Source organism: Myotis lucifugus, unplaced genomic scaffold (genome assembly GCF_000147115.1).
Source record: "Myotis lucifugus unplaced genomic scaffold, Myoluc2.0 scaffold_5, whole genome shotgun sequence".
Lineage (NCBI taxonomy): Eukaryota > Metazoa > Chordata > Mammalia > Chiroptera > Vespertilionidae > Myotis > Myotis lucifugus.
The window spans coordinates 15,192,668-15,218,912 of record NW_005871053.1 but is presented as its reverse complement, the minus strand read 5'-3'; the positions used below and the strand labels follow the sequence as shown (position 1 = coordinate 15,218,912).

Here is a 26,245-nt window from a genome sequence, read left to right as displayed (position 1 = left end):
AGGTAAAGGGACATCTAGAGGGCAGAAGAAAAGGCTGGTTTATCTTGAGAAGATACACAAAAAATTGTCATCTAAACCAGCCTTCATTGAGTAATTTCAGTAGAAATATACTAAAGCACCAGAACAGTTCTCTAAAATGGCTATTCACACACCCATCTGTGCTTTTGTAAGAGACACCTCACATTCAGTCATTTTTAAATTAAAAAAAAATGCATAAATATCCTGGGACTGCATTTTTTTTTCTATTTTTCACTACTAATCTTATTTCTGAATTTGTTCCAGTCTACAGCTAATTATCAGTTATCTCTAAAGAATAAGAAAGTATTTATAAATCAAACCTAGAAACAACCCTAAACTCTACTTAAATATCATTTTTCACCAAGAGCCTTGAAAATTGCCAATATTCATAAACCTTTCACTTTTGCTTTATAATTTCTTTCCCAAAACCCTCACTCAGGCTCCAATAAGCAATGATATCAACAGGAAAAAGTTGAGTCAAGAGAATAAGCTAGACATTTAGTTAATCCACAAACCTACAGTAAATTTGGGAGATGCCCTTTACTCTTCATAAAACTATAATTAATATTCAAAAGTAGGAAATTTTCCAACTCTCTTTTTTTGCCTGCTCAGTTTTGGGTAGAACATTTTAGGGAGAAATTAATGTAGATCAGGGAAATTTTTAAAAATGGGTACACTGGACCAATTACTTAATGATCAAGACACAAGGAACTTTTCCTACCCCATATAATGATGCTTTCCTCCTTTTAATTACTTTACAGTGATCACTTAGGGTTTTGCAGACATATGATTTAACAACTTTTCTAAACTACATGAAATCCAAGATATGTAGTGCCCAAATGCATACAGACTACGGCCCTTCATATCCAAAAACTTACAGTCACCCTACTCTTCTTTTAAAAGAGCTTATCCCAAAACACATGAAAACAAACATTTCCATTTGGAGCACATGGGTTGGATGGATTGAAAATTATATTTACAGATCTGAAAATGGAAGCACTATTTAAACATCTATGTGAGTCTCATTTTGGTAATACAATTGACTTATAAGGGCTGAATCAACAACAAAAAGTTGTGGTCTTATTTTAACGAAATAAAAGCAGATAAATAAATAAAAATGCATGCCCTCAAGTTCTTGACTATCTTGAACTTTAAACATTCCTATCATGTTTTAAAATAGATATAAATCCTATGATCATGCAATTATTGCTTTTAAAAGTGTAAAAAGACTAAACTGGAAAACTCATTAGCAGAACCAGATACGATGTTGGGACTGCCCATGTAGCTGACCATGCTGTGATGTTGTCACACGATTCAGCAGAGAGCAGCTGAGCATGTCTAGCAGTTCCTTGCCACGGCAGGGGAAGGAACGTAGCTGAGTAGCATGCAGGCCAGTCAAGATTCATTTAGAAAGTAATTGTACTTATATACACTTGCTTGGGTAACCTGGGTAAAAGTGGTGGCACGAGTTTCTGGCTGGTTAAAAACCCCCAGAGCTGCATTCTTGATGGCTCCCGCTCGATTTTACCCCTGTGAGAAGTAAGAATGGTAAGCAGTGAAGGTCACAGCAGGATAATGCTAGATTGTGCTTTGGAATTCAACTTCAAATATGATTCTTAAGAGCATTTATTCTATATCCTTTACCTAGGAAGACAATGAAACCTTTTAAGGATTAAATTGTCAAAATTGATAATTATATAAAAATTCAAAGAAATCGTGATTATGGAAACTTTAAAAAAGATAAAAATGAACAAAATTATATGTTATATCTTGTCACAATATTTGTGTAATTCCAGACTATTCAAAAAGAAAAAGATCACTATTTTGAAATCTGTACCTTAAATTTTCTTACATTTTTTCATGCAAAGCTTTATATTTATTTTCATACCAGACTGTTTGTTAGTGGTCCATATATATCATATGTCATATACTATATAATAACAGCAATTCATTTTTTTACCTCTAAAAACTTTTATCTAAAAATTTCTCCCCAACTGTGTTACAGCTGGATAGAGTTTATTATGAAAATCAATAAAAGGAGTTGATTAGATAGGTTTCATACACCATCTACATTAATGATTAATTTACTGCCTCTTCCTAAAGCAGAAGTAAATTGTAAAATTTTTTCTCTTCCTTTTTTTTTTTTCTGTGATAAATGTATCATTCTGCTGGGTTTTGCTTGTTTTCTCACTTTGTCAGCAAAGAGATACGATACTGTGCTCTCCAAAGCACAGCTCAATGTTCTTTTCCTACTTGTGGTAAAAAACAACAACAAACAAACAAAAACAAAACAAAACAACTAAGAAACTTGAGCCAAAATGTCACTTTAAGAATATGTTATATGTGTGTGTGTATGTGTGTGTGTGCACGCATGCACACATGCTTGCATGCATGTGCACAATAATTACTAAAAAAAGAACACAGCTAACATTAATGTGCTCCTGAAATGTGTTCAATGTCAGCAGTTTTCAGAAAATCAAAACTGAACTTTGCTGAAATTTATTTAAATCTTCTCTATAATGTTAGAACATGCTGATTTTTGCTTTAAAAAAAGTGTACTTTTAATTTTTGTGTGAGCATATATGAAAATTGATTGCCCTGTTACCTTTTCAGGGATTTTTTTGGTTCTAGTTTTAAAAATCATTGACATAAAATTTACTGTTGAATTTAATTTTACTGCACAAAATACTTTGCCATTTTATCCTAACTTTGTAAAAGTATTTAATTGTATATTTACTTTGATTCATTTTCCCACCTTATTTTCTGTACACTTTAAACAATTTCATTACATTCTGTAATTAGATTTCATGTATCCAAAATTAGCTTGAAAGAAGAGAGAATGCTTATTGAAAAAGTCACCCAATAAAGGAATTTTTGTTCCGATAACAAACTGTTTTCTAGGACTTGATAATGAAGACATTGTATCCCATTATTCCAAGTTTATGATTTTTTTAGCCACTAAAAAGACATGGCAGTGAGGTAGTAGTCTACAAAGCAATCATTTGCGATATCTACAGACATTACAGAGTTTTTTGAAGTATTATGGAAAGCAACTGTTTCAAGATATTTAGTTTTCATGATGCCAAGATGATGAAACCTGTGACATTAATGTAGCAAACATTTCTCCAGCTCTTTGGCTTTTCTAGCTCTTTTTGAAGCCAACCTAGTCTTGTCCCTTGTCTTCCCTCATTTTTTCTGTGTACTTACCTCTTTGGTAAGCTCCTGTAATTTCAAGGGATCAGATAATTATGAATCTGCATTTTTGAAGCTATTTTTAAACCCTGATCTTTCACCCAGTCTCTGGTTCCAAACATTGTCACTTCTACTTCAGCATATCATAATGAAATTCCTTCTCTTCCCATATAAGCCTGGTGATCTTTTCTACAAAGATTTTTAGACATTGGCATTATCATTTTTCTGATTTCCCAGATTTTTTATTGGGTTTATCAAACCCTCACACTTACTCCCCTACTCCAGAATTTCCTCACCTCATTGCTATCAAATGATTGCTACTACATTCCCCACCACAACCCCACTTATCCCTCACTCTAAACTGTTCAACTCATTGATACAAAATAAAATTTCCTAAAACATCATTTTTCTCTTGGTTTTCCCCTGCTTCAATATAGACAGCTTCTTATTGACTATGCAGCCAATTCCAAACTCATCAACTTACTTCAAAGACTGAGCAATCTGAAACTAACTCATTCAAAATATTTTCCACTATCTTCTCAACCACTTCTTTATCTATGGTGATTGTTTCACTGTCTCACCTTAATATTAAGCTCACTCTCAATTCTGTCTTTAGTTTAGTAGGTTTTTGCTTTTTTGCTTTCTCTTTGTATATTTGACCCAGACTTTGAGGTCTGTTTTAATTTTATCTCTTCCATTTAGCAACTTACTATGTTCTTGCTGTTCTCAATACCCAGACCCTTCTATTCAATGCTATAGGATTAATCTTTTTAATGTCTTTAATTACTTTGTGAGTTAGTGTTAGCTTCCTCAAAGATGTTGAGGTTTCCCTGAAGGGGGTTATGTTATGGAGCGCTCTTTTAATTCTTTCTTACTCTTGGTATCCAGCAGAATGCTAAGTTGATCAAAGTATTCAATAAATGTTTGTTAATTAATTGGTGTCTCCTCTTTTTTTTTTTTAAATATATTTTATTGATTTTTTACAGAGAGGAAGGGAGAGAGATAGAGAGTTAGAAACATCGATGAGAGAGAAACATCGATCAGCTGCCTCCTGCACATCTCCTACTGGGGGTGTGCCCGCAACCAACGTATATGCCCTTGACCGGAATCGAACCTGGGACCTTTCAGTCCGCAGGCCGACGCTCTAACCACTGAGCCAAACCGGTTTCGGCATTGGTGTCTCCTCTTAAATAAATCAATAACAGATGGAAAATTAGAATCAACTTCTTATTTTACTAGAATGAGCAACATATAGATTAGGATTGAATTCACTAAGTAGACTTTGGGTGGAATTCAGAGAAAAAAATCTTATGCATCATTTAATGTCTATTTTTACTTTTTCCAAAATATTTTCAAACTTACTATTATATATCAGCAGTTATGAAATGCCTAAAAAAGATCAAAAAGCTATCACTTGTAATATTGTCAACTACTTATTACTTATAGAAATTCTGTTGCTACTGTTATTTAAAAAAGAAAGTTATAAAATATGCTCACAAAATCAGACAACACTAGTCTGATTCCTAGGGTGTCAATATTATGCCCTCAAACTAAAACTTTCTTTTATAACTCCATGCTAGACTTATTTCTTACTGGCATATTAGAAGTTCACAAATAAGTAATAGTAAAAATTTTAATACTGTTCTCCACAACACAATATTGCAGAGTTAATACCATTAAGCTACTAATATGGTATCCTTTGAATTCTTATCATAAAGTGGGAAAAATTCCCTTCTTTCTTTTCTTTTAAATAACTAGTGCTATGACAGTAAAAGTAGCTTTTGAATCTATAATTTAACTGTAATCTTCAAGTAGAGCTTTTGTAAGTAGTTCTTAGTATTTTCAAGTTCATCTGGAAGATTTGCTCATCACTGACTGGGCAAAATATAATCAGTGCTATTTGTAGTTTTCTAATATGTACAACTCTTTCATAAATGAATAACACAGTATCATAGGCAATAAAACTTTCAGAGGTGAACAAAAACTACATAAACTTTCACATTAAACCAAACTGTAGCAAACCCTAATATATTATAGAAAGTAAGGAGATGATACTTTCACAGTGATCAATAAAATATGGTTCCTTGATTTTTCTAAAGAGCATAATTAGTACAGAATAGAAAGTATTAGTTAACATCTCTTTTTTGGAAGGCCATATTTTTAAATTAGACTTTCAAACTATCAGGAAAATGAATATTAATTATTCAAAATGAACATGTCCTATGGAAAGTTGGAATTCCTATGATTGAATTTCCCAATAAAGAATATTTATACTTTTTGAATACTACGATAGATAATGTCCAATATACTTTTAAATAACATAAACACATAAGAATACTAAGTAATCATATTGCCTGGTTATTCAAAGAAATACAACACAAAGTTTAAAAGCATTCTTACCTCTTTGCTTTCTTCTAGTTCAGACTCACTGCTGAACTCTTCAGTATTTAAGTTTTCAAAGTCAGACTCTCCAACAGCAATTGGCACTGTCACAGTGAGGCTGGGGTTGTTGATGAAGGACATATCATTTTCATCGATTACATATTTTTCAACACTGCTTCCAGTACCTACACCACTGGTGGTTCCATTCCCATCTTTTAGATAATTAAGCTCTTTGCTTATTTCAATTCCAGTATTATTGGACATGCAGCTGTCTATTTTGTTGCCTTCCTGGATTTCTAGGACTTTTGGTTTTCTAAAAAAGGTTATTCGGAAACAGTCCCGTATCTTACTTTTCACATAATCAATTCCCTTTTGCATCCTTCCTACTGCAATCTGGAGATTGTTCATTTCGTTATCATCATCAGTAGCAGCAAGGTTTTCAGAGCTAAATGAACTCAACAATAAGGCCAGAAAGAGGTTCAGAACCTAAAAGAAAAAAATTGTTACATTAATATTGAAATATGCATTATTATAATAACTTAAATAAGACACTCATAGATCTTTGCTAAAATTAATTCATCAAATGCTTCTACATTGCTTACTGTATTTCAGACACCATGTCTTAATTCTACTTAAAAGAACCTGACATCTATCTGCTGTAAGGGCAGAATGGGAAAACAAGCTCCATCTATTTCCTACTGAGGACAATGGGGAAGCAGAGCTTCTAAGATTTAAATTGTGTCTACTCAGAGTTGCCAATGAAAGATAAATCCCATTTTTATGTTTTAGCTCAATGAGAAAAAAGTAGATATTTTCATCTTAGTCATTTTTACTTCATGTTATCAGTTTGTATAGGGAATGTCTAGTTTTGTGTTTAAATAATGAATTTATTTATTTAAAACCTAGCAATATGTTAAAACAATATGCTTGAAATGTACATTCCTTTGTCCAATAGCCACAAACTTTTATAACAGCAGAAATTTCTAAATGCAAATTATATAATACATTTCCCATAAATATGCTTTGAAATTTGTGTCCAAATAGTTCAACAGATGGAGAAAAATCTAAAATTATCCCAAGGCATAGGCTAGACCCATAAATTACTTTTCTCTTTCCTCTTTTTGTACAGAAAATATGAGGAAATCTTATCTCTGAGAGTATCTCTGGGATACATGGGGAAAATTATCTAATTATCAGATAAAATATGACTAATACAGAATAATTAATTATAGCTGATGCAAAAGGAAATTTATTTATAGGAATATTTTTAGCCTGAAATGGAGTTACTGAGTTAAAAAAAAATGTTACATGGTAGGAAAACACATGAAAATAAAAAATCCCAGTTTGTTTCCTTATTTCTTTATCAAATTTTGTTCAGAATATAGAACTTCTTAATTTATTATTCTGAAAAAAATTGCTTATTCAAAGATATTCCACAACATTATTTTAAGCATTCTCATTTGAAATGTACCTCTCAAAGGCACAGTCCAGTATTATAGTATAAAGAAATGTTTTGTCTACACGTGATTGAGAAATTTAACCATTAAAACTAAATATACAAATTGTGTTTTTACATCCGTACTTTTAAGCCAGAGCCGAAATTAGGTCTTTTACATCTAGTCAATGTCCATTCGTATGAGTAACTTAAACTGTAATAATTTATTTTCCTTTTAGAAAGCATATACAGGGAAGAATATATTTAGTTCCTTCCAAGCCATTTGGATAATTACAATACATAGCTAAAATACTAGTATAATGCTCTATTTCATTGAAATTTGTCTTCAAAATTTGGTACTGTGTAACTTATGCCCTTGAGTAAGTGAACAATATGAACTCTGAACTTATAAAGAGCGATTTCAATATAGAGTAGATAGTTGTATTTTAAGATATATTGGAGATTATTATTTTATCAAAATAATATTAGGATAAAAATAATTCAGGTTATAAAATATTATGATAAAGTTAATCTTGATTATAAAAACATTTATTTGAAGAAAAACACTAATATTTCCCCCCCAAAAAAACTTCAGATAGATCTCATCATCATAGCAAACACAATATTTCAGTTTTGTTATTCCAGTTTCATGGTTTGGAAACTTGAGAATTTAAGTAACTGGCCCATGCTTAGAGTGTCAGCACTGGGATCTGAGTCTAAGTCATTGATGAAAAACCAAAGATATATCTATTGTGTCAGCCTACCTTCCTAGGAACTGTCTGATCTTGTTCTTTTTTAAAAATAATATATTTTTATTGATTTCAGAGAGGAAGGGTGAAGGAGAGAGAGATAGAAACATCAATGATGAGAAAAGAATCAGTGATTGGCTGCCTCCTGCATGCTCCACACTGGGGTTTGAGCCTGCAACCCAAGTATGTGCCCTGACTGGGAATCGAACCATGATCTCCTGGTTCATAGGTTGATGCTCAACCACTGAGTCACGCCAGCTGGTCTGTTCTTATTATGAATATTTGCAATGTATACGTACCACGAGGTTTCCAATGACCATGACCAACATGAAAACAATAAGGCACATGGTTTGGCCAGCGACCTCCATGCAGTCCCACATGGTCTCTATCCACTCTCCACACAGCACGCGGAACACAATCAGGAAGGAGTGGAAGAAGTCATTCATGTGCCAGCGTGGAAGTTGACAGTCACTGGAGATCTTGCAGACACATTCTTTGTAGCTCTTACCAAAGAGCTGCATGCCGACCACGGCAAAAATGAAGACGATGATGGCCAACACCAAGGTGAGGTTACCCAGAGCCCCCACTGAATTGCCGATGATCTTAATGAGCATGTTCAGGGTGGGCCAGGATTTTGCCAACTTGAAAACTCGAAGCTGCAATCAAGTGAAAAGCTACTCTTAGCAGTAATCACAATATAGTTTTTGAAGTTAAACATAATTTAATTAGTGTACTATATTGTAGACCAACTCTGTGGGATACAAATTTGGATATAAAAATCTCAAAACATACGAAACAAATTCAAATCCAGAAAAAGGTGTTAATAATATTGGAATTGCAAATCAAATCATAATATTATTTAAATGCAAAAGTAAAAAAAGATATAATATTTCAGATGTGATAAATAAAACATTTCTGATTCATCAACAGATACATCTATGAAAACAAATTAATATTTTGATTAGAGACATGAATTTAGCAAATTAATGTCATCCTCATACTATATTTCTGAGAGTAAAAAGAAATACATATCTTACTGCACATTTATAAAATAAAAGTAAAATAAACTACTTTGATAAAAAAAACTTATAGAAAGCTCTCTTTCCACTTGAAAAAATACACGTTTTACTTAATTTCCAACAAAATTTTACATATTTTTCAAAAAAAACGTTAGCTGACCTCAGAAAGTTTGCTTTACTATTGTTTAAAGTGCTGATGCTATCAAATATTTTCCTACATGTACCTTTAATGTAGCTCCCACTAATATAAAAAGCAAAGATTAATTGGGACCTAAAGTTTTTATTTGCATTTATGTATAGACTTTAAAGCAAAAACAAGTTAAGGAATTTAAAACATAATTTTAGAAGCACATAAGTGTTTTTAAATGTGCCTACATAGTTAATCATTATGAAGTGTTTCAACCATTTTTATCATTCTTAGAAAACAGTCACACTTAATTTTAAAGAGAACATTTATATATTTTCATAGACTACCACACATACTGGTATAAATTTAAAATTCAAAGTAAATATTTTATAAATACATTTTGATTCACTTTCAGAAGAAATGTTCTGTTAATGAAAAAGAAAATATGAACAGTCTATGTGCAGATACCAGTCTGAATGATCTCAGTACAGACAATCCCTCCACATTGGACAGGCCAAGCTCCATCAAACTGAGACTGACAATAATGCCATCAAAGATATTCCAGCCCTCCTGGAAATAGTAATAGGGATCCATGGCAATGATCTTGAGAACCATTTCTGCTGTGAAGATCCCAGTGAAGACCTACAGTAAAGAAATGTGACAACTTGATACAAGCTTAGCATTTTATTTCAGGGGAGTATTTTAAGCAGATTTGTTTTATTTAACAAATCTGATAGATTTTCAGGAAAATGCTGATTTTAAAACATTTCATCGTTCACATTTTAAATTTGATACTAAATAACAGCTATGGAGTTGTCGCTATTTTTAGTACACTATGCTTCTATAATCACAATTTTTTTTAGTATTTTTACATTAAGAAAAAATCTATATGTTATTGGAAGTTACACATAAATATTTTAAATTTAGTAAAAACAGTAATTTGTTCATGATTTTTGTTTTTTAAGAGACAATGTCTTATTTCTATGATTTTATAAAAATTCCTGAAAGAGTGTGCCACAAATGTTTTATAATAATGATCTCTGGGTGCATGCCTCAGAATTGAGGTTAATGATTCATAGAACAAGGAACTGCAGATTTCATTAAAGCAGTAGGAGAACATCCTCAGTATGCACACATCCAGAATTAAGATTAATAAATTATCTGAGTGGTTGCATGATGTCTATTTGACAATAGAAAAAAACAACAACAAAACAAACTTAACTCAAAACCATAGTCAAAGAGGCCCAAGGACACAAAAAGTTATGAAATTACTCTTGCAAAATAAGAAACCTTTTAAGGCAATTCTCTTAAACAACTATAAGTAAAAGCTGTATTTTAGGACTTCAAAATAAAACTTACTCTTTACCAAGGTAAGTCAGCCTTTACCTTGGAGAAACTCTGTCAAAATAACAGTCATAATTATTTCCTAAAACATCATATTAATTATTTTCTAAAATTATATCCTAAAACATCATATTAATTAAAAATCTTTATCTACTCTTACTAATATGTCAGTGGAGCAAATATCTCATTTTCCCAGTCACAGTATGACCTAAAGGAAATACCCATCCAGAAAAAAAAATCTCCATTTCATCATTTATTCACTCAAATGTATTTCAAGCAAGCTTGGTACATGAAAATTCAGATACATTGTGAAGTGTACATTGAAATGTGATTATTTTTTCATTTTATGGAATGACTCACCATGATTATTTTCCCCCTGGTGAATCTAAAATAAGTTCTGATTTATACATATAGCATTTCTTATGTAAAGCTTCAGAAGCAGCTACTATTTGAAATAGGCAGCTTACTAATAGAAATATATTGAACTACCCAGGAAAGAGTTAGAAGCTATCCAGGTAAATGAACTACAAATATCTCTACCTACAGAAAATCATAAGGTGATCTTTTTAGCTAATTGTGTTTCTTTAGGCTTTTATATTTTCAAACAACCTATAATATCCTTAGAGCAGGTACCATGATCTGAGTTCCCTTCCGGGTTTAGCAGAATACGGATATCTCATAGGCCCTTAATCACTGGTTACAACGAGAGTTATAGCAAGAAAAGTAATCACAAATCTTTAGGAACTACAAATCTTTGCCTATATTCCATGGGAAAATAGTTACAAGTTAGTTGGAAATGTTAGGAACTACAAAACTTTGTCTACATCCCCTGGAAAAAAATAGTTACAAGTTAGTTGGAAATGTTTGTGTGAGGAAGAGGTTGTCTAACCTACTATGAATGATTGGAGGATTTCTTGGAGTAATGATCAAAACACAATAAAAACCAAAACCAAAATAGAACATCTTAGAGAAACTCAATAGAAGTTTGAGGTCTCTTGATACTCAAATTTAATCAACCCAACCAACAGAGAAGTGATATAATTTTTATATGCCCCAGAAATAGGATGAAAATACTTTCTAAGTAAAGACTGAAAGTTGTACAATTATTTTATGAGACATTCTTGTGTTAACCAATTCAACCCAAACTTCTATGCTGTTATTTAAAAGGCACTGTGCAGTCATTTGAATAGTAATAAACTAGTCCATAGAAATTCTAAATTTATTTTAATGAGCAAACTATAAACCCCACAAAATGTGAAATGCAACCATCCAAGGTATATAATGTCGTCAAAAGCCAGCTAAGCACCAATGATATAAGGAATATTTTATTTATCTACTTACATATTAAATATATATTTATATTACATATGTGTGTGAAATACATAGTAGTTTTCATATATAAACATTTAGTATAAAATTCTTGGAATAAAATAAGATATATGAGGAATTAAACTATAAAATTCTTTATGAATATTATGTTATTAATAAGGAACTATCAACCAGAAGAAACTGCCAGTTTACACATTCCCCTGTTCTTGAATAGTTAATTCAAGTCTGTTTCCTGTCATCCACACTCTCCATCTTGATGAGCCTTGTTTCCCCATCATTAACATCAGTTTATCAATGGTTTTACCAGCCATCAGTCTTCTACCTCACTTCCCTGCCTCATTATCCTCATTGCTACTCCTAAAGTCATAGAATTTAGAACTAATTGGGGCATGAACAGTTATCTAGTCAAAACATTGTACTCATGAGAAAAATAGGCCCAAAGATCTACGCAACTTTTTCAGGAACTCCCAGATACTTAGCATGACCACTTGGACTTGGACTCAGATTTGGTGCTTTAGTCTCGTGCCTTTCCATTTGCTAATACTATCATAAAGCCTCTCTTATCATGTGCTTCCATATTCAATTGCTTCAACATTGGAATTCTATAAAATCTCAACTTCCTGCCTCACTCTGACAAATTTCTTCCTTCATTTGTTCAACTTCCCTAACATCCCGATATCCTGGGGAAAATACAAGAGCTAATTTCCATCCGTATTTCAAAGAAAGGTTAATGGCAGATATTAGAGGAAGGAAATTGTCTATTGAGCACATGCTAGATGCCAGACCTAGTGCTAAATGTTTTCACAGTACCTCACTTGACCTTCACAACAGCTCTGGAAGAAGGGTATTATATCCGTTTCAAAAACAGAAAACAGAGACTCAGATGTTTTATCATACGTGTCCAGATGCTACATTATTAGTAAGCACTGGCAATGAGGTCAAACCCAGTTCCACCAGACTGTAAAGCCCACATTATTCCACAAAAACTTGCTCCCTGAATCAGCCCTTTTGGATAGGAAACAATGAGTTGGTTGTTCATTGAGCAACAATCATGTAAACACTGTTGGAGATACAAAAGAAAAGTGGAGCATGACTTTAGCCATTGAGCTAATTTATAATAGGTTTGAAAATCAAGAATTATGATACAGCAAGAAAGTGTTTAATATTCAACCATGTTTTATTTGCAAATGCATTTGGAGTTAAGAAAAGAGTGTTTAATTGCACTGAGTATCATTAGAGGAGATAAGACTGGAATTGAACATTAAAAATATGCAGAATTAAGATGAGGTAATTTGAGTCAGAATACTCTAAATGTGAAGGTAGACAGCAGTGAGGTATTTTCCTCTATGTCACTATATAAAAATGTGTGTGGTGTTTGTGTGGTAGAGTGGTAAGGCTATACTGATGGGACTGATGGTGATTGATCAGGAAACACTGCAGAACAAGATGGTATAGGAAGGATGGGCTCAGATGGGATTGGGGGAGCCTTAAAACCAGAAAAGAGTGTTGGCCCACAACTACAGATAATAGATACTTTAGCAAGGTAATAGCACTTGAGTACTGAGTACTAAAAATGTTATTTTGATAATAGTTATAGGATTAAAAAAGACATACCTTGAATGAAGAAGTAATGGGTCTTCATTTCAACTAAGAAATAGGGGAAAGGAAGTTAGAATGGCTATAAGATTCCTATCTTTGAGGTTGGCCACTACTAGAGGTAACACAAAAGTGAAGTGATATTGTTAGGACTCTCAATAAACTGAGAGAAAGATTATTTTTCAGCTGTCATCTATTATATTTAAAGTTGTCCTTGACCAATGGTCTGTAGCAGTTGGAAATATAGCACTTACTTGAACACAGCTTATATCACAAGAGTAAATAATTACTAGAGTTATTGAGTACATAAAAATCTTGAGTGAAAGACATAGCTGTAATAAGCATAAACAAAGAAGTAGGGTTGGACTGATTAGAAAAATCAAAGAACAATCAGAAAAAAAAAATCAATATTACAGGTGCCAAAGATGGAGAATTGCTCAAGAATCTGGTGGGGGTCTATTGAAACAAATAAGGCAGTGAAATTGAAACCATTTTGGGGGAATAGATGTTTATGCAATTTTATGCAACTGTCTGCCCAGTATTTTCTACCTTCTGTTAGAGATTGCTCCTCCACGTGTATGATTATATTAGTCTGCCATGTTTTCATATGGCTCCACCCTCTGCCAGACTGATTAAACCAGAAGTGAGCATCTAATCCATGCTATGCCAAAGAGTTCCCCTGTCACGAGAGTATTTGAACTGAAACTGAAAAGAGAGCCAGTCCTTTTTCAGTGCAGAGGTTACAAGAGGTAAAACCAGTGATCTATGGATAAGCATATTTCCTGAACTAGAGACAAAAGACGCAATGATTATTTGGGCTACATCAAAGCCCTTGGTTAAAGCAATTTCTTGGAGCCCAACTACAAAATTACCCTTTCTGTGGTTTGGTAGTCTATCTTTCCTTTCCATTCCACAAGTCATCCCCTTCCCACTTTAAGCTAGTTTGAGGGTTTTTTTTTCTGTTTTGTGCCAAAAGGAAGATCTTGATTAACAAACTAAATAAAATACTTTTCTTACTTGTTTATTCATTCCAATTTCTTTATATAATTTAGGAGGAAACGTACATGTCAACACACATACATAGGTGGCTGCTCTAGTAATTTGAACCAAAACTGGCTAAATTACGAATGCATTTTGCCAACTATTTCTTCTCTGTGTGAATACTACTGAAACATTTCATTAGATCAACAATTTTCAGCTGGTGTGCTGCCAGAGGCACACTGGTGTGTGGCAAGCATTTTGTAAACATGCAATACCTGACTATTTAGTCAGGATACTACCCCTTTTCCCTAAGATTGCCAAATTAAAAAATATCAGGAGCCAACTCAACAATAGCCATCGGTGTGAATGAATCAAAATTATACTTATTTTTTTGTCAGATCGTCAAAAATATTTTTTTTGGTGTGCCACAGAATTTTTGTAATTAGTTTGTGTATCATGAGATGAAAAGGGTTGAAAATTGCTGTTTTAGGTAATTCATTTGAAATAACTATGCCCTGTATTGTACAGAAATTAACCTGTGTGTTCCTTTAATTGGACATGATTTCTTAAGAGGCTATGTGTGCTAAAATTCATGCTTATGGAGCTAGATTTAGATCTGATGGTTTTGCTAGACCGCTATCTCCAGCAAGAATGACAGTAAAAATTTTAACAAGTTTACAACTGGTGAGACCATTATCCATCAGACTGACGTTGATCTAAACAATCAGCAGTCAAAGTAGTTGAATTTTAGACCTTATCACTGAGATTCTTTATAATATTTCCTTAGATTATTTTTTTCTGCGGAAAAAAAAGACTATATTTTTTTGTTTCAATGCAGCACAGATGGATATCTTTTTTTGGTCTATATCCCCCACTCCTGCCCAAGGAATTAAGTAAACTTCAAATAAACTTACCAGGTTTCCTATAGTCAACACACTACTGAATTGACCAGTCATTGGATAGTGCTCCATGGCCATAAAGAGGGTGTTTAAGACAATGCAAATAGTGATGGCAAGATCAACAAATGGGTCCATCACAATTAAATTCACAAGATGCTTCACTTTTAACCATGCATCACAGCAGTCCCAGATCAAGAACACATTGGCAAATCTATACCAGCAGGGTGGACATTTCTGCCTAGATTCTTCAAGTTCTAGAAGAAGAATAAAGAAGAGTTAGTAAAAACATTGAAAATGAATTGTTGCTCTAGATTATACATTATTTTTAAAATGGACATTTCTACTTGGGGAATAGAAGTTGATAAAACAGCTTAACAAACTTGAGAAGACAATCCCATTAAATATTTTCATAAAATATTCATTAAAAATGTCATGAAATAGACTTTATTTCTCCTTTAATTAAATATAAAGAATAAACACTTTGATTTAATATTTTGCTTCAAATTAACTTCATCACCTAATAACTTAGGTAATAGTTGATTAATTTCTATATTCTCTCATCAAAACAAGTTTTTGTATCAGCTTTATAGGAATATTAAATGTATCAAGTAGTTATTGTTTAATTTGAAAGTACATTTTTAAAAACACTGTTTAAAGATGTGATCTTGCCCTGACCGGTTTGGCTCAGTGGATAGAGCGTCGGCCTGCGGACTCAAGGGTCCCGGGTTTGATTCTAGTCAAGGGCATGTACCTTGGTTTCAGGCACATATCAGTGGGAAGTGTGCAGGAGGCAGCTGATTGATGTTTCTCTTTCATCGATGTTTCTGGCTTTCTATCCCTCTCCCTTCCTCTCAGTAAAAAAATCAATAAAATATATTTTTAAAAAAAGATGTGATCTTTATCAATACATGTGACTTATTCTTTCCTCTGTTTCCACAACAGCACTGATCTTGCACACAATGAGAATATAATATATATATTTTTAGTATAGATTGAAACCCAAATCTACTTCTGTTATTCATATTTCTTTGTATGTTTCAGAAGTTTAGCCTACTATATAAAAAATTACTAGTAATTTTAATGGGTGAAGCCTGTTAAAAAATAATGATGTGACTGCTTAGATATCCAATACACTAATAGAAGAAGATACAAAATGTAACTGATGCTTTCTAAAGAACATATGTTAGGTATGACTTATGTAACAACATACACTGCAGTGCTAATTAAATACCCTTCTAAACTTCAAGAAGTGATGACTCATTTAATGAACGAATAAAGGATTAATAATTACTGCCCATTCCCCTGTGTCAAAATTAGTAAGTATCGTGTCAGCTCTCCTTTGTGAGGATGTAATGGTTTCTGGGAACGTGGAAGATGGGGGAGATCTTTAGGGGCCTTGTTGAAGTGGAGCACACGTTTTGATTTGTTCAACTCACTCATATGCTTCCCTGAACCCCATTACCACCTCCTTGCCTGGAAAACAGGTTAAAGGTTGAAAGAGACGTTTCTTTGTGCTTCTTTATACCAACACTTAAAAAGGGAAGCGTTTACTCTAATTGCTTAAGGATAATGTAATATCAGGGTAAATAATCACTGATATAGTATCAAGTGGGGAAATGTCACTCTGCAGAGATGTTAAGGACCGAAGTAAAAAAGAAATAAGAACAATATTAGTTTCTATAACCAATGGGAACCTAATATGTTCCATATATCATCTACTTAGGTCTAATATATAGTTCTGATCCTGGGTAATTAACTGTGGTAAATTAAAGAGAAGACCTAGGTTCCACAAAGCATATGATCATAGAAAGCGGCCTGCCTCATGGCCTGCTTCTTACCCTCCATTGTGTTGGTCAGGATGCTGGCTATGCTCATGGCTCTCTGCCTTCCAGAGGAATCCTCTAGCATTTCCATCGAAATCTGGTAAGAACTTAGCCTTCTCTTTCTGACTTCTGTTTCAGTGGTGGTGCCCTGCAAACCAAATACTGATGGCTCAAACCACCCTTTTCAATGACTAATACAACACCACATAGTATTTTTTTGGAAAACCGTGCTACATGCAATTTTTCCAAATCACAATTTTCAAGTAATAAAATATTAAATTTGTTCTTAAGTTATAAACAGTTTTTTAAAAAATTACCATAGGTGATAGCCTTTACCAAGAATTCACCAGTTAGAATGCAATTGTATAGGGCAATTATATTGCAGAACCTGCTGGATTTTTCAGGGAAATTTTCATAAGCATGCTAATGTCAAATATTGTTTCATCTTGTTCACATTCAAATTGTTTTTCTGCTTTTTTCAATAACTTATAATCAGATCAATCTTCCCTCCCAGTAAATAATAGGATTATATAGTCCCAAGGGTAAGTTATTTTACTTGAGGATATATTGACAATATTGACATATATGGGCGAATTTTTTCATGCACAAACACAGATGTACAATGAAATGTGTGTGCTTTCCTGAGATTTTCTTAATTATTTCTATATGCCATTTTATAAGAAATAACATTTTAGAGCCATTTTAATAGATATCAAAATATTTGAGTCACTGTAATATTGACAGTTGTGTGAAAACTGCCCATTATCTATATTGCTCACTATAATATTTAATTTTAAATATATGAAATTTCCAGAATATGAAAAATTCTGGGTGATCATATATCTATAATAATGATTTGGTTTTTAAAGTGCTCATTATTTTGTGTTGGCAGGTCTACTGAATTTGCAGATATTATTTCATCCCAGATTCTAAAAACTGGGCTCTTTTAACTTAAAGCATTTGAAAGCTATGGTCCCATACAATTCAATTGATTCTAAAAAGTTTGTTGTTTTGCATTCAGTGAATAATACATAATATTTAAGGACTGCTTCCAAAATGACAGTCCTTAAAAATAATGTATTATTTCATTACTAGGCCTTGACTATTTCAAATTGGTATATAATGTCAGTAGGAGCTAACTTATTATCTATTATCACCTCTGGCAGTTGTCCAGTAGGTGAGGTTAAAGCTGATGGTCCACCCACCAAGGAAACCACACCATTGCAATCCACAGTGCTGTGCATCTTCCCATTTGCTGGAAGCCCTGGCACCATCCTGGATGACATACTGGCCTGACTAACGTTACTGTTGCGTCGCTCTCCATGTCTGTGGGGCACAAACAGTGAGTCTCTCCTGCTCTCGCTGTCTTCAAATGTACTGTGCTCATCATCAGCAAAGTCATTTTCAGAACCGACATCCTTGGCCCGACCTCTGAAGCTGAAAATACTTGTTTTGCTGTTGCGTCGTGGGGAAAACAGGGAGCCACGGATACTTAGCAGAGACTGAGGAGAGAGCAGGGAAGAAAGGAATGGGGACGGGGGGCGGGCACACACACAATTATTTAATAAGAGTCCTAATATTGCAGAATCTATTTTCTTTTGGGTGTAGAATAGTCTTGCTCTTAAACACAGGTAATCAAATTTATAGAGAACACATATGTTTTGATATTTTTATTATAGGTCACAATGCAAATTTAAGTATAAAATGTTCATTTCTTTACTAAGAATCTTGATTTGCAAGTTATTAAGTCCACAATGTTTTCATTTAATCTTCATCTAGTACTGTGAGGTGTATTTTTTAATCACAATGTTATAGGGCTGGAACTTCATGTTGAAGAGGACAAGTGGGTTTTTTGTTTGTTTTGGTGGGAGTGGTAGTTAAACAAGTAGTAGGTTGCTTTCTCTGCCAAATACTATGATCTGAAAGGACATACAACTTGGAAAATAAGTTATGGCTCAAGTGAGACTGTTGGCTCAGATTTCAAATATTTGTAGAAAATATTTTACTTCCGGATATAATGGTTTAAAAAACAAAACTATTTTCTCTTCAGTCACTTCTTTTGGATTCTGACAGGAAATTATTCTTTTTCTGGACCTGTTTGTCTCTATCCACCTGGGAATAAAAGTCATAAAGTTAATCTATGACACTGACTGCCAAATTTGCTAGCAGTTTCCCAAATGGCTAATCATGATTCACGCTATTTGAGAGAATATATATCAGAGTAATGACAACAGAGAGTATTCCTAAACTGCTTTATAAATCATTTTCTTATTTAACATTTAACGCTAAGTGCTTTAAAAAGCAAGATATATATACTTGACTTTGCTAAAGAGGGTGATATAAAACACAGCTTATCCTTCTGATCTCACTTTAATTTTATTAAAAGGAACTGGGTGATTCAAAACCATTTTGAACATTACACATGTTCGCAAATAAATCAAGTTAATAGTTTCTGGTACAGGAAAATGAGGATTTAGCATGAAGTCTCTTCTTTCACTTTTTGGATAGATTTTAAACTCACAGCACCGAATACTTCTACGTTTATTCTAGCCTTGATGGCAGTTTTCAAAGACATCTTTATTCAGTCTGCAGAACCTTTGTTTACTCCCTTTCTCACTGACTGTGACACTCCCTGTTGCTCCCCTGTCCCCCCACCCCCCAGTTCATCTCTCATGACCTCTCCTATCTCTCTGCATAGCCAGGGTAATAATGTATTTGTGCATACAGACACATGTGCATACGTAAGTCACATGTCAGCATAAATATGCCCTGATCTTCCCTTTCTTTCCCCAAGCTTCAGTGTAAAACCAAACAAAATTTTAGTGGGAAAAACATTGGAAAGGCAAACTCCATCAAATTTATTTTGGTCCCTCTGCCTAATTAGGTAATGCTGATTTTCTTAGGCCTCATTCATAGCTTTATTTTTATGACTTTTCCCAGACTACAAAGCACTAGGATAATCTTTGTTGCCCTTTATAACGGGGATGCTCTGAGAAGATCCTATGCATTTAAAAAGATGCCATTGGCCCGGCCGGCATAGATCAGTGATTGAGCATCGACTGTTGAACCAAGAGGTCACGGTTCAATTCCTGGTCAGGGCACATGCCCGGGTTGCGAGCTCAGTCCCCAGTGTGGGAGTGCAGGAGGCATCCAATCAATGGTTCTCTCTCATCATTGATGTTTCTATTTCTCTCTCCCTCTCCTTTCCTTTCTGAATAAATAAAAATATATTAAAATAAATAAAATAAAAAGGTGTCATTGCTTTGGATTTGGTTAGGATCGCCACAGGAAATACCGACTGCCTATTTGTCCAACCTGCGGCTGTGCCTGCATGACACACGTTTGTGCAGCAGGTTTGTCTACTCACTATGGACAGCACTTAGGCGGATTTCCACTCTTCAAACTGATCAAGAAATTAGACATTAAGGAGAAATTAATTCAGTCCCCCATTATAAAGAATGTTAATGTTTTAAATCTCCTCAGATTCAATTTAAATGATCAGTACCTTGGTGATGTCCAGACTGGTTTTTGAAACTTTAGTGTGGATTTTTAGGTCCTTGCCTTCTGGAATTTGGATTCAGTGAGAGAGGGTCGGACTCTGGAATCTGAATATTCACCAGGTGGTTCTGTGCAGGTGGGCCTCACTCTACACTCTTACATTAATCCCTAGGATGGGTCAGTGTAATCATCTTAATATACGCATGTTCAGAGGCTATCTTGGGAAACTGAAATTCTGTATGCAAAGGTTGGGAGTATGTGGTACATTCATAATGCATCCTGTACATGCCTTTAATTTGCATGTTTTCATGTCAGGGTGTTTTCAAAGGCGGTCCAGATCTTTGAGTTTATTTGAAACTTCTATTCACTCTTTAGAAAGTATAATAATGGTGTGAGCACAGCTTTCAAGGCAATGGAGACTGAAAAAGGCGATGACAAAAATAGTATTCAGAGAAAAGGAACCAAAAATAACACACTCAAAGATGCAGCAGAGTGCAGGGAATGCCCACAGCTGCGCCAGGCCTTTCTCCAGGGAAAACAAGCTTTTGTGCTCTAGGAGCGAAAGATCCTCTTTCTTTGCCTCAGGCATGCCCCAACGTCCATCCCAGGGTTTCATGTTACCTTGGGCCCAGAAGGTAAATCTGAACTCTTTTTCTTAATTTTCAACAATGGAAGGGAGAATAGAAGAAATCAGGTCTGTAAAACACAATGCAGGGCTGGACTCAAGTGTTTTTATAAAAGTCAAGGTGGAAGACGATGCAGGGAATTTAACTCTGGCTGTCAGCTAATTTCCCTCTGCTAGGCCTCTCCTTGGCTCCTCAGCACAGGCCTCCCAGCTGCCTGTTGGGCATCCCGGGCACACCACCGCGCCGGGGACCGACTTACACTTGCTGGAAGAGCCCACGATGCTCTTCCGTGAGGTAGCTTCTTCGCTTGGCATCTCTAAATGTTTGCTAAATGTCTCTTTTACAGTGAGGTTTTCCAGACCAACCCTATTTAAAATGTTTATCTCCAGTTAGTGATCCTGATTCCCCTTTTCAACTTTATTTATTCCTATAGCACTTATCACCTTCTAACACAGTCTATAACTTATTAATTGTCTGTCTCCTTTAATATAAAGTTCCCTGAGGTCAGTGAATTGTATTGCTTTTGTTCAGTGAGATATTTTCAGCATCTAGAAGTGTTTCTGCCACACAGTAGGTTATTAATAAATATTTGTTGATTGGACAAATGAACTAATCCACAAGTTTTTATTTGAGCACCATGATGAAACAATGGTGGACAAATGCTGATTTTCAAAAACACACAGACATGTTCATGTAAATGTTGCTACTATGCATATACATTTATGAGTAATTGAAACTACTCAAATTTCTAGTTTCTCATTTAGAATTCATTTTACCTATTTTAACTTAATAAGAGCTTTACTATTTGTCACATAGGTATTCTATATTGTTTAATTCCACACAACTGTTTAAGGTAGACATTATCACCCCATTTTACAAAGTAAAAGTGACTCGACCATGGTCACAGAACTAATTTGGAGTTGAAATATGAACATAGGCTTTGTAACATCAATCATTAAGCTGTGGTGTCAAATACTACTAATCCTAACAACTTCTACTCATCTTAATAATGCTAAACTATATCAGAGATGATAGTTTAAGCCAAAAAAGAATCTGGTTCTATGGAGGTTCAAGTTAAACTCAAAAGTGTTATACTGATGTACTATCATACTTTATATTTGTATTATGCCAGATAGTTGTTGGATCTCTTGATACCAGCATTATCTGTAGGAAACAGTGTTCATCTTATAACTTTTTGTGTGTACATAACTATTTCGTCCGAATATGAAAAGTCAAGCTATAAATTATTAACAGAGTTAATTTTTATTTACACATTAAATGTAAATTATAAATTAAATACCCATTGATAACTTGTATATGCCTTTTGCTCCCAACCAAGAACTAAACAATGAATTTTGTACTTATTCCACTTTTTAAAGAAGTTTTATGAGAAGTTTGTTCTTTATAAGAAGGACATATAGCCTTCAGTTGATATATATATATATATTTTTTGCTCTAACTTAATTTTAATTATGTAGAGTGTTCCTCAAAATATTACCTTTAGGGTATAATTATGACCCAGATTAATATGATTAGAAGAGTTAATAATTCATTGTACATGAGCATTTAATGGAACCAGTGTTCAGAGTCATAAGTACTTAATCACCAATTTCATAACTATTTACTCTTTTCATTATGTAACAGATAAAACTTATTGACAGACAGAAAGTTAAAACGATTTTTCTCTCTGACTTGACATATGCTAAAGAATTGATTAGTTGGCATTAAATAAGAACAAAAATAGAACATCTTCAATTTAGTTCTCTTCAAGAGCAATTAGGTCATAATTTCATTCAAATGAATTATAGCATGACACCAGATCAGGATAATGGAGACTCACAGCAGTACAGTTCTCCTATCCTATCTTGTAAAGAGGGAATATACTAATTGACCCTCATGCTGTCACAAAGAGAGTGGCGCCCACAGCCAATAAGGAGGGAATATGCTAATTGAATGCCCCGCCCTCAAAGATGGTGGTGCCCACAGCCAATAAGGAGGAAATATGCTAATTGACTGTCCCACCCTCAAAGATGGCGGAGCCCACAGCCACAAGATGGAGGTGCCCAGTTCCCTTAGCCCCGCCGGGGCCCAGCCTTGCCACATACCTGCCTTCGGAGTCCCCCAGTCCCCTCAGCCCCCCAGCCGCCCAGGGCCGTCCCGAGGCACAGGCAAGCCTTGGATGGCTGCCGCCCAGCTGCCCAGGGCCATCCAAGGCTCAGGTAATCAGGGCTGGCTGAGGCTTGCACTGCTGGCAGTGGCAGCAACAGAGGTGTGATGGGGGCATTGCCTTCCCCTGATCGCCGGATTGCCTCCCGCCCCTGAGGGCTCCCAGTCTGTGAGAGGGGGCAGGCCAGGCTGAGCGACACCCCCTCCAGTGCATGAATTTTTATGTACTGGGCCTCTAGTCAGAAGATAAAGGCCAAGTCCAGAAACATTTCTTTTCAAGATTCATAACATATGTTGCAATCAGAACCACAGATAATAAAGGCAGAAACCCAGATGTAAAGAAGATAAATTCATCTGAGGTCTCAGAAAGGAAAAGGTAAGCAAAGGATTGCAAAACTATCTCCCTGAAAAGTATGATAGAGAGGTTTTATTTCCCACAGCAACCCCCCCTCAAAAAAAAAAAAAGCAGATGAAGAAACATGGTCTCAAAATAATGCAACATTTAAAGCTGATTACCTTAAGTTAAAAGTTAATCTATACAAAAGGCTAATGTGTGAAGTGTCCCTCCCACTGTCTGACCAGTCACTATGATGCACACTGACCACCAGGCGGCAGATGCTTAACACAGGAGCTGCCATGATGCGCACTTGCCATTTATAGAGAAATGGCACTGTGGACCTGGTGCCCACAAAACAACACTCGGCTTCCCCCAAGTAAGACACAGGCCCTGCCACCACCCCAGAGCGACAGCCCACCAAATCGCAGCTGACGCTGCCAAGACCCCATGGCGCAAAATGTGGCCCACAGTCCAGCCCAGCCCAGAAATGGTGGCTGTGGGCACTGGGTAATGACATCACGTAGTAATGCCCAGCTTCCTCTCCCTAGCGACTAGCCTCCTTACAGTTTCTTCAGCCCAGGAACATGACTTGCTTCATAGCTAGGGGCCAACATTTCACACTGTAACCAAATGTTTTTCATGCCTCATCTCATTTGATCCTCACAGAAGTCCTGGAGCAGGTAAATAGATTCCAGTAGAATCCTATTTTCTTTTCATTAACCGGAAAACAGAGATTTAGAAAGTTTAGAAACTTGATCCAATTGAAAAGAAGTAAGAAATGGTGGACCTTGAAAACAACTTCAGGTTTTCTCACTGCGCAGAATATAGTCAAACACTGCTGCAGTTAAATATTTTACCCTTTGTTCTCCCTGCGTGATCTATAATAATAATCTGCTTCGTGTTGATATTTACTGCTGTGTTGCTGACAATTACCTGAAAGAGAAGTTGGGATGCTTCACTGGGCTGGAAAAAGTTTAGCTAAATCAGAAAGCAGGTCTAATTAGGCAAGTTTATTCTATATCTATAAAAGGCTACGTTGACTCACGCAGGCACAATACATATAAAGCTCTCATTGGCGCCAATCTCACGCATGTGTTTTGATCTATCATTATAGGGAAAGGGCGAATACCAATATTAAAATATTACTCCTAATTAATTTCCTTTCAATGTGCACGAATTCATGCACTGGGCCACTAGTGGTTTAATAAAAGTCTTGTTTAAAAGTAATTTATAATACAAATATAAATAACTATAGTAAATATTAGTTACCCGCCTTTCATTTAAATCAGATATATAAAACAAACACAGCAATTAACAAGCAACAGCAATGACAAAGTAAATTGAGCACTTGGTAGAAAGCCATACCTGATGAGGGGAGTAGAATTTCTTGTCACTAGTCAGGCGGTTTCCATCCATGGAATAAAGGAAGCTTCTTCTCTTGACACTGTCTTCAGATTCAGATTTGGGAAACCTGTCTCCCTCGCCTTTGTTGTTTCCTTCAAGATGCTCCCTCTGTCTTCTCTTCTTCCTTCTGTTCCTCCAGTCCTTAACACTTTTGGAGCTTAACTTTGAGGCTTCTGAGGAACTTTCCAAGAGCTCTCCCAGGCCACCTATTCCACTAAAATCTCTTGAAGCAGCTGATGCTGCTGCAACTGCCTGTTTAAAACAGAGCGAGGCACTGGTTAGAACATATGACTTTGAAAACAGTTCAGTGGTACAAATGTTGCCACTTATGTCTATTAACTATATGTGAACATGATGTCTTCTGGTCATTTCATTGTGCGTTTACTACAAGAGTTCCATTACTAATGACACAGTTTTACATGCCATAAAGCAATATGCATTAGGGCAAGGAAAGTCCTGTTTGGCACATCTCCTGAAAAGATGTGCCAACTCTGTGGAGATTAGCTTCATTTCAGGAGACAGTTATTCTCTTAAAAAATATCTTCTACATTTTAAAAGCAAATGTTTCTTTTCATGATTGCTGGTCTGGTTACTATTCCAACTCCATTCATAAGCGTGTTTCTTCTGAAACATGTGATTATGAACAACTCGTGGCATTCTTTTTCTTTCTAAATCTAGGACAAAATATTTGTGTGTTTGTGTGAGCTCAAAGCATTTAAAGTGTTTACTGTTTACCTCTGGATAGAAGTTGTGGGAATGTATTGGCTAGTTTACCCTCTTACTTCATTTGAATTACATTTATTACTATAGTTCACATCTTTAGGGTCATGTTAATCCCAGAGATCAACATGATTAAATTTACTGCATAGCACTTTTAATTTTAAATTCTTCAATGTTATAAATTATTATAATGAATAATAACACATGCTAACATATCAGTCAATAAGTACCTAAAATTATCATTCAAGGGTTTATGATAATTTCTCAATATTTTTCCATATTTTAGCACTAAGTACATAGTTAAGTATTTCAAATTTCTGTACATGCTAAAGAAACACAGCCAGCTCTGAGATAAAGTATGGCAAACATTTTGTATTTTTATTTATATGAATATTTTTTTTTGTTAAAAAAGGGGATGTTTTCTTTTCTGGGGGGGATATGAAACACCTATATCGAGCATTTGGAAAATGCAAACTCACTAGGGAAACACCGCCGCTAATCAAGATGCTGAAGTACGAAATTGGCATGAGCAGGTCAGCGTCAAAACGCAGCATTAATTCAAACGGCTCCATAGCCAACCGCGCATGCATGCCCAGCTGT

General features: G+C 34.9%; 1 protein-coding gene across 8 annotated transcripts in view; it reads right to left on the bottom strand.

The window, feature by feature from the left end:
• The window catches only part of SCN3A (sodium voltage-gated channel alpha subunit 3), an 80,409-nt gene that overhangs the window by 30,852 nt on the left and 23,312 nt on the right, over positions 1–26,245 (bottom strand). For 4 of the 8 annotated variants that reach the window (XM_023745368.1, XM_023745373.1, XM_023745365.1 and 1 more), the window contains 7 exons: positions 24,887–25,177; positions 18,052–18,396; positions 16,910–17,042; positions 15,087–15,325; positions 9,391–9,564; positions 8,076–8,432; positions 5,611–6,078 (listed from right to left, as the gene is read on the bottom strand). In XM_023745368.1, the coding sequence (XP_023601136.1) occupies positions 5,611–6,078; positions 8,076–8,432; positions 9,391–9,564; positions 15,087–15,325; positions 16,910–17,042; positions 18,052–18,396; positions 24,887–25,177 (2,007 nt within the window). Of the gene's footprint in view, positions 1–5,610; positions 6,079–8,075; positions 8,433–9,390; positions 9,565–15,086; positions 15,326–16,909; positions 17,043–17,997; positions 18,397–24,886; positions 25,178–26,245 lie in introns of all 8 variants that reach the window. The other 4 variants (XM_023745384.1, XM_023745394.1, XM_023745363.1 and 1 more) reach the window with 3 other exon arrangements.